The following is a 13,678-nucleotide window of genomic DNA, read 5'->3' as shown; positions in this document are numbered from 1 at the left end:
CAAGAAAGCAAGCTTATGTAGCATCATCCAAAAAAAAAAAAAAAAAAAAAAATCCCTTATTTCACCCAACCACTCGCTCCAAATGTTTGTCAAGTTCTGCCTTGAATCTATTTAAGCTGTCAACGTTTACAACAACAGATGGAAGTTTGTTCCACCCATCAACCACCTGCTGGCTAAAGGCAGACTTCGCACATCTATCCTACAGCCGTCTTTCCTCAATTTGAATTTACGCCCTCTCAGGAGATTATTCTGAGCAAGGGGAAGAATCCCATCTGCACTGAGCATGCTCAAACCATTCAAGGCTTTATGCTCCTCATTCAGATCACCTCGCAGGTGCCTAGTCTCCAGACACTGTAATTTGCAAAACTTAAGCCTTTCTTCATAAGAGCAACCATTTGTTCCATTCACTAATCTTGTTGCCCTTCTGTGTACTCATTCCCACAGCTCTACATCCTTCTTAAAATGAGGCGTCCAGACCAGTATACAGTACTCAAGGTGTGGCCTGACCATTGCCTTATACAAGAGGATAATCACCTCCTTATCCCTGCTAGAAAAATTCCTGTATATCATTGACAAGACACCATGAGCTACTCTTGCAGACTGTGTGCATTGCTCAGAAAACTTCATATCTGCCTGCACAATTACCCCCAGGTCCTTTTCATTCTCTACCATCAGTGTACTACCACACAGTTGATACATTACTCTGGGGTTACTGCTTTCCATATGTAGTACTTTACATTTGTCAATGTTAAACTTCATTTGCCACCTCTCAGCCCATCTGCTCAACTTCTCTAGATCCTGTTGCAGCAGTGTACTGTCATTAGCAACCCTGCCAACCTTCGTATCATCTGCAAACTTGGACATTAAGCCTGATATACCATCATCAATATCATTTATAAATACAGAAAACAACAATGGACCCAACACTGAACCCTGAAGGACTCAGGGTCCAGAGTTTCAGCAATTTGCATAGCAGCAATTTGCCTCCAATGCCAGAATCATCCAGATACTGTCGGCACTTTTTCTTTTCAGCACTTGACATGGCTTATACAGCATCAGCCAAAAAAAAAAAAAAAAAACTTCCCATTTCACCCATCCATTTACTCCAAATGTTTGTCTAGTTCTGCCTTTAATTTATTTAAGCTGTCAACTTCTAAAACGACAGATAGAAGTTTGTTCCCTATGCTGACTAAAGACAAATTTCCATTCATCTATTCTACAACTGCCTTTCCTCAATTTGAATTTATGCCCCCTCAGGTGATTAATCTGAGCAAGAGGAAGAATCCCATCAGCATTGTGCTTGCTCAAACTATTCAAACCAGATCATTGTTGAGGTGTTTTATACATCTCACTCATGATCTGATTGAGGTGTATAATACACCTCAATCAGATCACCTTACAAGTGCCTCGTCATTAGACACTGTAATTTGCAAATCTTAACCTTTTCTTCAAAAGTGCAACCTTTTGTTCCATTCACTAATCTTGTTTCCCTTCTCCGTAGTCGTTCCAGCAGCTCTAGATCGTTTCTAAAATGAGGCTTCCAAACCTGTATACAGTACTCAAGGTGTGGCCTGACCATTGCCTTATACAAGGGGATAATCTCTTCCTTATACCTGCTAGAAAAATTCCTGTATGTCTTTGAGAAGACACCATGAGCTATTCTTGCAGAGCATGTGCACTGCTCAGAAAACTTCATATCTGCCTGCACAATTACCCCAGGTCCTTTTTATTCTCTAGCACTGTCAGTGTAATACCACACAGTTGATACATTACTCTGGGGTTACTGTTTCCCATATGTAGTACTTTACATTTGTAAATGTTAAACTTCATTTGCCACCTCTCAGCCCATCTGCTCAACTTTTCTAGATCCTGTTGCAGCAGCGTACTGTCATTAGTGTCCTTAACAACCCTGCCAGCCTTCGTATCGTTTGCAAACTTAGATATTAAGCTTGATATACCATCATCAATATCATTTATAAATACAGAAAACAACAATGGACCCAACACTGGACCCCCTGAGGGACTCCACTAATAACATTAGTCCACGATGAGCAGTGTCCACTGATTACCACTCTCTGTCTTCTCCCATTCAACCATCCCTTTAATCATAGCAGCAATTTGCCTCCAGTGCCACATTGCTCCAATTCTTGCTCGAATCTTCCCTGTGCAACAGTATCAAAAGCTTCTTAAGATCCAAGTATATGATATCAGAATTATTCTTTGCATCCTTTGTGACCACATCATAGTATCCAATCAAATTGGTCAGACAAGACTTCCCCTTAACAAAACCATGCTGTGTCTGAACTATAACTGCAGTCATCTCCAGATGATCCTGCAGTTCTTCTTTAACCAGTGCCTCCACTAATTTCCCCAGAACAGAAGTTAAACTAACAGGTCTGTAATTACTTGTGTCACCCTTTAATCCTCCTTTGTGAATCGGTGTCACATTTGCACAACTCCAATCCGTGGATACCTCTCATGAGTCCAACGAAACTCTCATAATTATGGCTAAGGGTTTGTTTACTTCCTTTGCTGCCTCCTTTAATATAACTGGATAGATTCCATGCCAGAGTTTAATACACCTCTGGCATTCCCTTCCCTGAATAACTCCTTATGTGTAAATATAGATGCAAAATACTCATTCAGTTTGTTAGCTACCTGAGCAAGATTATGAACAGTTGAACCACTGATATCAAGTGGACCAATCTGATTCATACCCTTCCTTCTAGAGTTTACATAAGTAGAGAACTCTTTGCTGGTTTTCTTTGCATCCTTTGCCAAAGATTTCTTGTAACATGCCTTTGCTTGCCTAACCTCCTTTGTGACTTGATTATGGACCAGCTTATATCTACCATAGGCTTCACTGTCACCTATTAATTTATATGTATCCCATGCATTTTTCTTCTCTGCCACATGTCTAATTAGTTCATCTGATATCAATTTAGGTCAAAACCTTGAACAATCTATCTTAGGTGGTATGAAAAGCCTAGTAGCTTCCAAGATTAATTCTTTGAATGCTTCCCATTTAGATTTGCTGTTGTTAACATCATCAGTTGGTCCCACTGTATAGAATTTAAAAGCTGTCTCATACCACCACAGTCACCTTTATATGAAAGCAAAAACCCTTCCCTTCACCCTTGATGTCAGTTACCTCTTTGAGTAAATCCAATAAGAGCACACGGTGATCACTGCCACCTAGTGGTTCCTTTATCTGCAGATTCTTAATGCATGAAGAATCATTACTGATAACCAGATCAAGAGTATTACGCGCTCTAGTTGTCTCCCGAACGTGCCGCTGTAGAAAACAGTCATTCAATGAATCTACAAAAGCATTACTAGCATGTGAGTGACCAACCACAAGTTCCGTTCAATATCTAGGAAATTACAATCCCCCATTATAAGACAATCTGATTTACTGGCCCACTCTGTTACTCTGTACAGTTGTTCATCACATTCATTAGAGTCATTAGGCCTATAACACACTCCTACTCTCAGTTTTGCTTTTCCAGTGCTTATGTCACACCAAACTGACTCAACATTTCACTGTCCACCCATATCACCTGGCTGCACTTCCTTAGATTTTATGTTTCTTAACTAATAGCATAACCCCTTTTTCAAATTCCAATTCGGCATTCCTTATATCTGTGTGACACCATGTCTCTTTTATTCCAACAATATCTGCCTTTGATATTTTGACCAACATTTCAAATTGATCAAATTTATTTACAACACTCCTAGCATTGGTGTTCACACAAATATACATGCACCTGTTCCTATTCTTAGCTACCCTAACACAACCATGTGTTTACTTGTACTGCAGTGACTCCCAGCAATCTCTTAAATCTCCCGCACCTTCTTTTCCAGGCTTCTGCTCATTCCAATAGAAGCAGTGCAAGAATCACTTTCACCTTTGCCAGTTGCTGTTGTTAATCTATTTGTCCATGCATCCCCCCCCCAAGGTAGCAGTTTTCTGACCCACCTAAAACTGCCTTGATAGCATCAGCAAATATTCTTGCACTCTTTCGATTTAAGTGTATCCCATCCCTGTAGAAACAGTCTTTCCTGTTAATAAGCACAGACCAGGTCTTATATTTTAGTTAAAGTCTGAAATTTGGACTTTTAAAAATCTGATGGTAAAAATTCATGAATTGTGAATTACTCAAGCAAACTTAATGGAGATAGGAGCTATATATCCCCTATGCTCTTGTTTAAAAATTGAAAAATTGAATGAACCGGGAAATTATTATTGCTTTCCTGTATGCACTGTCCATTTATCACATTTTCTATTTTTAAACAAGGGCATAGGATGTTATATTCCTGATCTCTGTAAGATCATTGGTGACAGTAAAAAAAAAAGAAGCAGTGATAATTTCCTAATAAAGCTGATTGGGTTATGAAAATTTTGATTATTTTTGTCTTTTACCTAAGACAATGCTCACCTTTAAATCCTGGACTTTACTGTATCAGAGCATAAGAGTCTTAATTTCAGGCTTTTACAGTAATATATATGTATGTATATCACAAAAAATAGAATAATCATTTTATCTAAGTAGCTAGTAATTGGGAGGTAAATATCATTGCATGCAGCTGTAGTCTGTAAATTATAATTTACTGACTACAGGTCCATGCAACTTGTTATTACTTATACTTACTTATTATTTACAACCTTCAGGTAGCTTCTGTGCCCTACTAAATTTAACATGAAAATAATTACTCATTGTGATATATATTGCATAAACTGGGCATCCAGGTTACTGATATTTTGAATACATCAAAATTTTATTTTCATTCCTTAATATTCCTTCTAAATCACAGTTTGTCTTGTAGGTATGTCACCAAGAATGTGATAGATACTGACTAGAAGTTATATGGCAGAAGCTATGCGAATCCCAAAATTTGCTTTCCAAAACTGTAAAACAATTTTGGGTAATGAAATGGTGTAGTGACCTCCTAAAAAGGATTAGACTTATTCAGCTATTCCACCGTTTAAGTTAACAGTATATTTTGCAATTTGCAGAAATAGTGTAAATTGAAATTATTTATCTTGAGTATTTTCTCTTTTATTGATTTTCCATATTTTTAAAATTTATAGCTGTTAAAAGGTTTATAATTTTGTTCCTACTTGATTATGATCAAGTTTTTAAAATTGTAACATTTTTATTTTCAGGAGGCTTTTGTTTCTGATGTAGTGTCTGCTACCACTACCACCACTACTGCTACACCACCTATGAGTAAAATGGCTGAAGCAGCCAACCAAAATGAGGATGCCAGTAACTACGGTGATAACACATTTCACCAAAATAATACCTTTCTGAAGTCATCTAGAAGTGCAGCCATATTTAAACAGTGGATAAGTGCTAATGGCAATAAGCCATCCCTCCTCTCAACTGCAATTGGTCTTAAGGAGTGCTTACCGCCAATGTACCACAATGTGAAGAACATGACAAAGGCAGTCAAAGTATGTATTATTGTTACCTTATTGATTTATTTATATTTTTTCTTTATTTATCAAGAATCATTTAATAATCCAAATTTGAGGGTTAATTTGTTCCAGTTTTAAAGACTTAAAAAATTTTATTTTACAAGCCACCTTTATCATTTAGACATGCATCAGTTAGATACTTGCTTCAATAATCTGCATATACTGTCCACTCAAATCATTATGACCACCTACCTAATAGTGGGTATGTTTCCTCTTGCTACATGGCAAAGCATGGACTCTGTAAGGACTCTAGGGCCGGCAGAACACGGTAAGCCTGATAAGTAGGGCACGGAAATTCTAAAAGTTTTATTATAATAATATTTAATAAAAGTATCTCAAGGGCACAAAATGCATTTCTGCCTAGGGATGCCAAAAGCCCTAGGGCTGCATCTGTGTAAGGCCTCTGAACGTTGCAAGAGATGTGTTATACTATGTTGTCAGGATTCTCTCCCGCAGATCTGCAGAGAAGGATCCAAATTCCGGAACTGTTGATCCATGAAATCCCAGAGATGTAAGGTAGTGCCAGCAGTGTTGTAGAGCATATTATGTGCCACCCTTTAAGAAAGACAGTTGCTATGAAAGAGTGCACCTGATCAGCCACAATGGATTGGTAGTTTTTAGCATTCAGAGTGCATTTCAAGGGTATAAGAATTCCAAGAAATTTGGAACATTTCCCTTACCAAATTGCTGCTGCCACCTGCCTGTTTCTGTTGGACCATTATAACAGAGTGATTTCTCTCCACAGTTTATCTCCGTTCCCTCCATCTACTCCAGCACCATCACACAGCACAGCAGAAAAAGTTGCCTTTTCATTGGAAATTTTTTTTTTTATCCCAGTTATCAGTGATCCAATGGCACTGTTTAGATGCAAACTTTTGGTGCCATTGGCAATGGGTACCTTTCCCGGACACCTACTCCAGAAGTCCCTATGATGGAGGGTTCGTTGGATCGTGGTCTTGGAAAGACTGCTGCTTGTCCTCGTTAAAGTCCATGATCACTGTTTTTCTGCCTATCAGGTTGTTCAAGGTGGGACAGCCTACTTTCACCTGGCAATCAGTGAGGCCTAACTGCTTGCCATTGACCCAGCAACTGCTGCTCTGTTCGCTATCCATCCACTCTTGAACACCTTAACTACAGCACTCCATGAACAGCCCACAAGATTTGCAGTTTCTGTAATACTTACCCTTCAGCTGGTACCACAACAGTCATCCCTTTTTTGAAGTCCATTATATCATGCCCCTTACCAAAGTCAGTGAAGTACTTTGTAAGGACTGCATACCACAATCCTGTAATGTTACATTTTTCTGTTCTCACCATGACACATGTACCACCAGGCATTCATTCATTCATTCATTTAATAATCTCAGTACATCTTTGGTGTTTCCTAAGACAATATGTCTTATACACACCAGTAAGCTACATAAAATTTTCATTTATAATAAACATCAAAAATGGAGAGATTAGTTTAATAACTTAACAGAAATAAAAAAATGATTGAAGCTGAAAATTGGCTTATTCAGCCTACTGTTGCCAGTTGTTGCCCATCTCCACAAGGGAGGAACGGCCATTTGCTAAAACATGGGGGTGATCAGAATGTTTTGACTGGAGAGTGTGTTTCTTCGACAGCTGTTTTGAATTTAGCATACAAAATGAAAGACATTCTTTGAAAGTTTTTTTTTGATGGACAACAATACATCAAAGTCAGGTTTGAGCAGATTCAAGTCCTGAATCAGGTTGGTAGTGTGTGTGTGGTGTCCATTATCATGAAGTCGGATAATTCCAACTTTCGTTCCCACTGGTTGCCTTTAATGATCAGGTGTGAGTGATTCAAAGCTTCACCATACCATTCCAACTTAAGTTTGCCATCATTTTTTTGAAGTCTTACAGCAAAAGAATATGGCAGTTGAAGAAATTGTTTACTATAATTTTTTCTGCAGAAATCAGTTTGGTCAGTATTTTATCACTCTTCGAGACAGAAGATGGGCTTTTGTGGGTAACTCACCACCCTTTCACACCTTGTAGAAACTGCCTGGGTTTGAATGACCTCAATGACATGGAGAATTTTTATAGGTTTTTTTCCCCCCACAATATGGCTGTTAATTGGCATTGAGAGAGAGAGAGAGAGAGAGAGAGAGAGAGAGAGAGAGAGAGAATAGGGTTTTATAAGAACCTCAGGGGCTCACATCTAGTGCGTATGGGCTTGGCACACCTAGGGTCCTGAGCTGGATATCATCATTCTTCTTTTTCTTGGTGATTCCCTTCTATTTCTCTTCCTCTCTCTCTCTCTCTCTCTCTCTCTCTCGGGGTTATTCAGAAATTTTTTTTTTTTTTTTTTGGCTGGTGCAGCATAAGCCTCAGGCTTCCTTGCACTCTATGGCTAATAATAATAATAATAATAACCTTGGGTTTTTCATCCAGCAAATAGGTAAACAACTTGAAGAATACATACAAATGTAGACACAGTACAGTGATCCCCACTTAACTCACAGATACAGATGCACAAGAGAGCCTGAAAATGCTTCCATTGCATACTGGAACATTTAGACACTGATTATAAATAGTGATGCAGAGTTGTTTCCATGATAGCAAAAGAAGTGTTCAGGTGATAGTCCTGTTCACAAGTTCTGTACTTTTTTTATGTAACCACTGAGCTGCTAAAATAACCAAGATCATAAATAATGATGTCAATATTTTCTATACTGATTTTCAGCAGTTGTAAAAATTCTCTTGTGCCCTTTATGGTGTAACATAATTTCCAAGGTTCACCCATTTTTAGTTGATTTCATGTGTTGATTTCTTAAAGAAGCAAATTGTATCTGCTTCTCTCTCAAAACTTTCTTGATCACTCTGTGACAGCCATTTTTGATTAACAATTTCCTTCATACACAACTAACATTTTGAATTTTACTATGTGCTGATCTGTTTTGAATGACAATGTTTCAAATGCCATGCAAAAAAAAAAAAAAAAAACTAATCATTTGTTCAAAAATGAAACTAATCAAAAATCAATATGTTACTTATAGACTAGCATATCAATGTGTTAGTTTAAGCCAGGGATCAAACCAACAACTCCAAGCACACAGAACTGTGGGTCTCATTTTGTATGTTATTCAGTAAAAAAAAAAAAAAAAACAAAAGAAAAGAAAAGAAATATTTATAGGAAAGCTAATAATGTGCGCTGCAATCTTTAACTTTTATGATGGCATTCAGTCTATAAGGAACACTCTCCATCAGGTTTTTGTAAATATCCTCTGATATTTTCCACCATTCAGCCTTCAGAGCAGTGACCAGTTCAGCTCTGTTTTTTTTTGGGCAGTCTCTCCTCATGCACCCAGTGATCCAATTCATCCCCGAGGTTCTCTATAGGATTGAGGTCGGGGAAATTTTACAATAAGATGGCTGGGCCTGGCCAGTTCAACTTTTGGACCAGTACATCACAAACCGGGCAGTATGACATGGAGTGTTGTTCTGCTGATATAGGTGTGGGACTTTCCTGACATGCTGTCACAATTTAGCTAATGCATTATTGTTTAGGATCTCTAGATAGCCCTCAGAATTCATGGTTTTGTCCACAACAACCAACAGTCCCAGACTAAATCATAAAACATGGCCCTAGACTATTATGCTGCCTCTACCAGACTCCTTTGTCAAGATGATACAGTCCGGTAGTTATTTTTCTCTGGACAACTGCCACACCCAGGCATGACCATCAGACTAGTAGACCACATAATGTGACTTGTCACTCCAAAGCACAGCTTTACATTGGCTTATGGTCCAAGAATGGTGGGCCTTACATCTTATCAATGGAAGGGTGCCCAGATATTAATAGTAGGGCAGTATATCATTCTGGCTCTGTAGGGTATTATGCTATAGTTCAGAAGAACAGTGCCCATGGAAGTATCTATAGAAAAGGCATGCAGCTGAAACAGAATGTCTGTGGGACCGAGAGTGGAGAGACTCTGTTAAGAGGTAAAAAAAAAAAAAAAAACTGCAGCCATTATCAATCCACTGTAGGATGGAAGTCTCCTCAATGATTCACTCTGTTAGAGATGAGTCATTAATTTACCTAATTGCCCTCTTTTGAATGGAATCTAGAAGCCTGAGAGAGGTTTTGGGAACAACGCCCCAGATATGGAAACAGTATTCCATGGTAGGGGGATTTGCGATTTGTACAGAGTGAACAGTTGTTTGAAAGAAAAATAATGCTGAAACAATAGAGAAAACCCAGTTTTTTACTTGCAGAGGAAGCAATATTTCTAATGTGCTTATGCCCAGAGAGATTAAAAGTTAGGGTAATACCCAATAGAGATATATGATCTTTTGCCTATAAATCAGAGTGTCATTGAAGATAAGCATATCAGAAAACCCTTTTTGTGAGATATAAGACAGTTCTGAGTTTTAGAATGATTGAAATAAACTAAGTTATCTTTTCCCTATTGGAAAATTACCTGAAGAGCAGCATTTCAGGAATTAATCAAATTCTTGTAAATATCGGAGGATATTTACAAGAATTTGAAACTGTTTATGAAGAGCAAGGTTTCACAAACTGAAAGGTGGAATGCAACTACTATCATCAGCAAAACTATGGATATAATTCCATTAACAGTCAATGGAAGATTCTCATTAATATGCAACAGGAAAAGAGTGGGAGAGAGAACTGAACTTAGGGAACACTAGCATTAGTGGAGAGATTAGAAGACAGAGCATCATCTACCATCATCCGCAGTGAGAGATCAGAGAGAAAACTTGTTTCTCAATTACAAAAAAAAAAAAAAAAAAAAAAAAGGCAAACCATAAGATGAAAGCTTATTTAAAAGACCTTTATGCCAAACATGATCAAAAGCCTTTGAACATTCAAGAGCAACTGCTTGAGTTTTACCAAACTTTTCCATTGAATTTGTCCATAGATGCCAGAATACACCACATATGTCACAATATCACCAGTGGATTGACACTGACAGAATCCATACTGGTGATTGTTGATCAAATGGAAGTTTTCTAGATAGTTTAACATTTGCCACTTAATTGATTTCTCCATTATTATAGAAAGAATAGAAGTAACTGCAATGGAATGATAATTTTATGGTAGGGATTTATCACTCTTTTTAGGAATTGGCTGGATATATATGAGCAAATTTTCAAGCAAAATAAAAACACCTGTGGAATAAGAAAGTGAAAAAAGGTGACAGAGAACAGCAGTAAGTTCAGGAGCACATGTTTTGAGAAAAAGTGGAAAAATACCGTCAGGACCTGGAGCTTTCTTAGTATCAAAATTCAACAAAATCCTTCTGACATCCTTGGGCTGGAAGACCACATAAGGCATTGAATGGAGGGTTCCTGGAATGGTGGGAAGTGGTTTACAATGATCATGAATACACTAGTTGGAAGAAAAATCGGATGCTAGCTGGTTTTGACAGAGGTGTGAATGGAGATGGGCAAAAGTTGCAGCCAGTAGCTTTGGCAAGAGATTAGCATTAGCATTAGCATTAGCATTAGTAGAGGCATTTGATGCAAGAAAGCAAGCTTATGCAGCATCAGCCAAAAAAGCCAAAAAAAAAAAAAAAAAAACCACTTCCACTTCACCCCTCTGTTCGTTCAAAATACCTGTCCAGCTGAGCCTTAAACTTATTTAGGCTATCAACCTCCACCACAAGGGATGGAAGTCTGTTCCACCAACCAACCACTCGCTGGCTAAAGGCAAATTTCCGCACGTCTATCCTACATCTGTCTTTCCTCAATTTGAATTTATGCCCTCTCAGGTGATTATTCTGAGCTAGAGGAAGAATCCCATCAGCATTGAGCATGCTTAAACCATTCAAGGCTTTATACACCTCTATCAGATCACCTCGCTGGTGCCTAGTCTCCAGACACTGTAATTTGCAAAACTTAAGCCTTTCTTCGTAAGAGCACCCCTTTGTTCCATTCACTAATCTTGTTGCCCTTCTCTGTACTCGTTCCAGCAGCTCTACATCCTTCTTGAAATGAGGCCTCCAGACCTGTATACAGTACTCTAGGTGTGGCCTGACCATCGCCTTATACAATGGAATAATCACCTCCTTATCCCTGCTGGAAAAATTCCTGTATATCATTGACAATACTCCATGAGCTACTCTTGCAGCCCGTCTGCACTGCTCAGGGAACTTCATATCTGCCTGCACAACCACCCCCAAGTCCCTTTCATTCTCTACCACTGTCAGTGTTGTACCATAGAGTTGATACGTTGCTCTGGGGTTGCTGTTTCCCATGTGTAGTACTTTACATTTGTCAATGTTAAACTTCATTTGCCACCTCTCAGCCCATCTGCTCAACCTTTCCAGATCCTGTTGCAGAAGCATAGTGTCAGTAGTGTCCTTGACAACCCTGCCAACCTTTGTATCGTCTGCAAACTTGGACATTAATCCCGATATACCATCATCAATATCATTTATAAATACAGAAAACAATAATGGACCCAACACTGAGCCCTGAGGGACTCCACTAATAACATCAGTCCACGATGAGCAGTGTCCATTGATTACCACTCTCTGTCTTCTCCCCCTCAACCACCCCTTTATCCATAGCAGCAATTTGCCTCCAATGTCACACTGCTCCAATTTGTGTAGCAGTCTTCCATGTGCAACAGTATCAAAAGTCTTTCTAAGATCCAAGTATATAATATCAAAGTTATTCCCTGCATCCAGTTCTTTTGTGACTGCATCATAGTATCCAATCAAGTTGGTCAGGCAAGACTTCCCCTTAACAAAACCATGCTGTGTCTGAGCTATAACTGAAGTCTTGTCTAAATGATCCTGCAGTGCGTCTTTAACCAGTGCCTCCATTAATTTTCCTGGAACAGAAGTCAAGCTCACAGGTCTATAATTACTTGTGTCAGCCTTTGATCCTCCTTTGTGAATTGGGGTTACATTTGCACATTTCCAGTCTATGGGTACCTCCCCTGAGTCCAAGGAAGCTCTCATAATTATGGCTAAGGGTTTGCTTACTTCCTTTGCTGCCTCCTTTAATATAACTGGATAGATCCCATCCACCCCGGGTGCCTTTCTTGTGTTTATCTTCAACAGTTTCTCCTCCACTTTACTCCCAGTTATTTCAAGATTCTGTAACTTACTGCTAGAGTTGAATACACCTCTGGCATTCCCCTCGCTGAATAACTCCTCATGTGTGAATGTCGATGCAAAATATTCATTTAGTTTGTTAGCCACCTGAGCAGGATCATCAACACTTGACCCATCAATATCAAGTGGACCAATCTGATTCATCCCTTTCCTTCTAGAGTTTACATAATTAAAGAACTCTTTGCTGTTTTTCTTTGCATCCCTTGCCAAGGATTTCTCGTAATCTGCCTTTGCCTGCCTAACCTCCTTTGTAACTTGGTTGCATATCAACTTGTATCTATCATAGGCTTCTGTGTCATGTGTTAATTTGTAAGTATCCCATGCATTTTTCTTCTCTGCCATATGCCTCATTAGTTCATCTGACATCCATTTTGGCCTAAACCTTGAACAATATTTCTTAGTTGGTATGTAAAGCCTAGTAGCTTCCAAGATAAGTTCTTTGAATGCTTCCCATTTTGAATTTGCTGTTGGTAACATCATCAGTTGGTCCCACTGTATAGAATTTAAATACTGTCTCAGTCCATCGTAGTCGCCTTTACGGAAGCAATAACCCTTCCCTTTACCCCTAATGGTAGTTACCTCTTTGAGTAAATCCCACTTCAGCACACTGTGATCACTGCCACCTAGTGGTTCGTTTATCTGCAGATTCTTAATGCATGAAGAATCACTGCTGATAATCAAATCAAGAGTATTACTCCCTCTAGTTGCCTCCCGAACATGCTGATGTAGAAAACAATCATCCAATAAATCCACAAAAGCCCTGCTAGTGTGTGAGTATCCAGCCCCCAAATTCCAGTCAATATCTGGGAAATTAAAATCTCCCATTATAAGACACTCTGATTTACTGGCCCACTCTATTTCCCTGTACAGTTCCTTATTATACTCATCAGAGTCATTAGGCCTATAGCACACTCCTACTCTCAATTTTGATCTCCCAATGCTTATGTCACACCAAACTGACTCCACACTGCACTGTCCAGCGATGTCGACTGGCTTCACTTCCTTGGTTTTTATGTGTTTCTTAACTAATAGCATAACACCTCCCCCCTTCCTATCCTGTCTATCCTTTCTGTAGACGTTGTAC

General features: G+C 38.8%; 1 protein-coding gene across 1 annotated transcript in view; it reads left to right on the top strand.

The window, feature by feature from the left end:
• The window catches only part of LOC150078287 (uncharacterized), a 910,840-nt gene that overhangs the window by 353,097 nt on the left and 544,065 nt on the right, over positions 1–13,678 (top strand). The window contains 1 exon segment of the mRNA XM_090384522.1: positions 5,168–5,458. Coding sequence (XP_090240648.1) covers positions 5,168–5,458 — 291 coding nt within the window.

This window comes from Mastigoproctus giganteus, chromosome 11 (genome assembly GCF_048544385.1).
Source record: "Mastigoproctus giganteus isolate SK-2022 chromosome 11, ASM4854438v1, whole genome shotgun sequence".
In the NCBI taxonomy this organism is placed as follows: domain Eukaryota; kingdom Metazoa; phylum Arthropoda; class Arachnida; order Uropygi; family Thelyphonidae; genus Mastigoproctus; species Mastigoproctus giganteus.
Note: the sequence above shows the minus strand (reverse complement) of the source record. Positions and strands in the feature narration are given on the sequence as shown.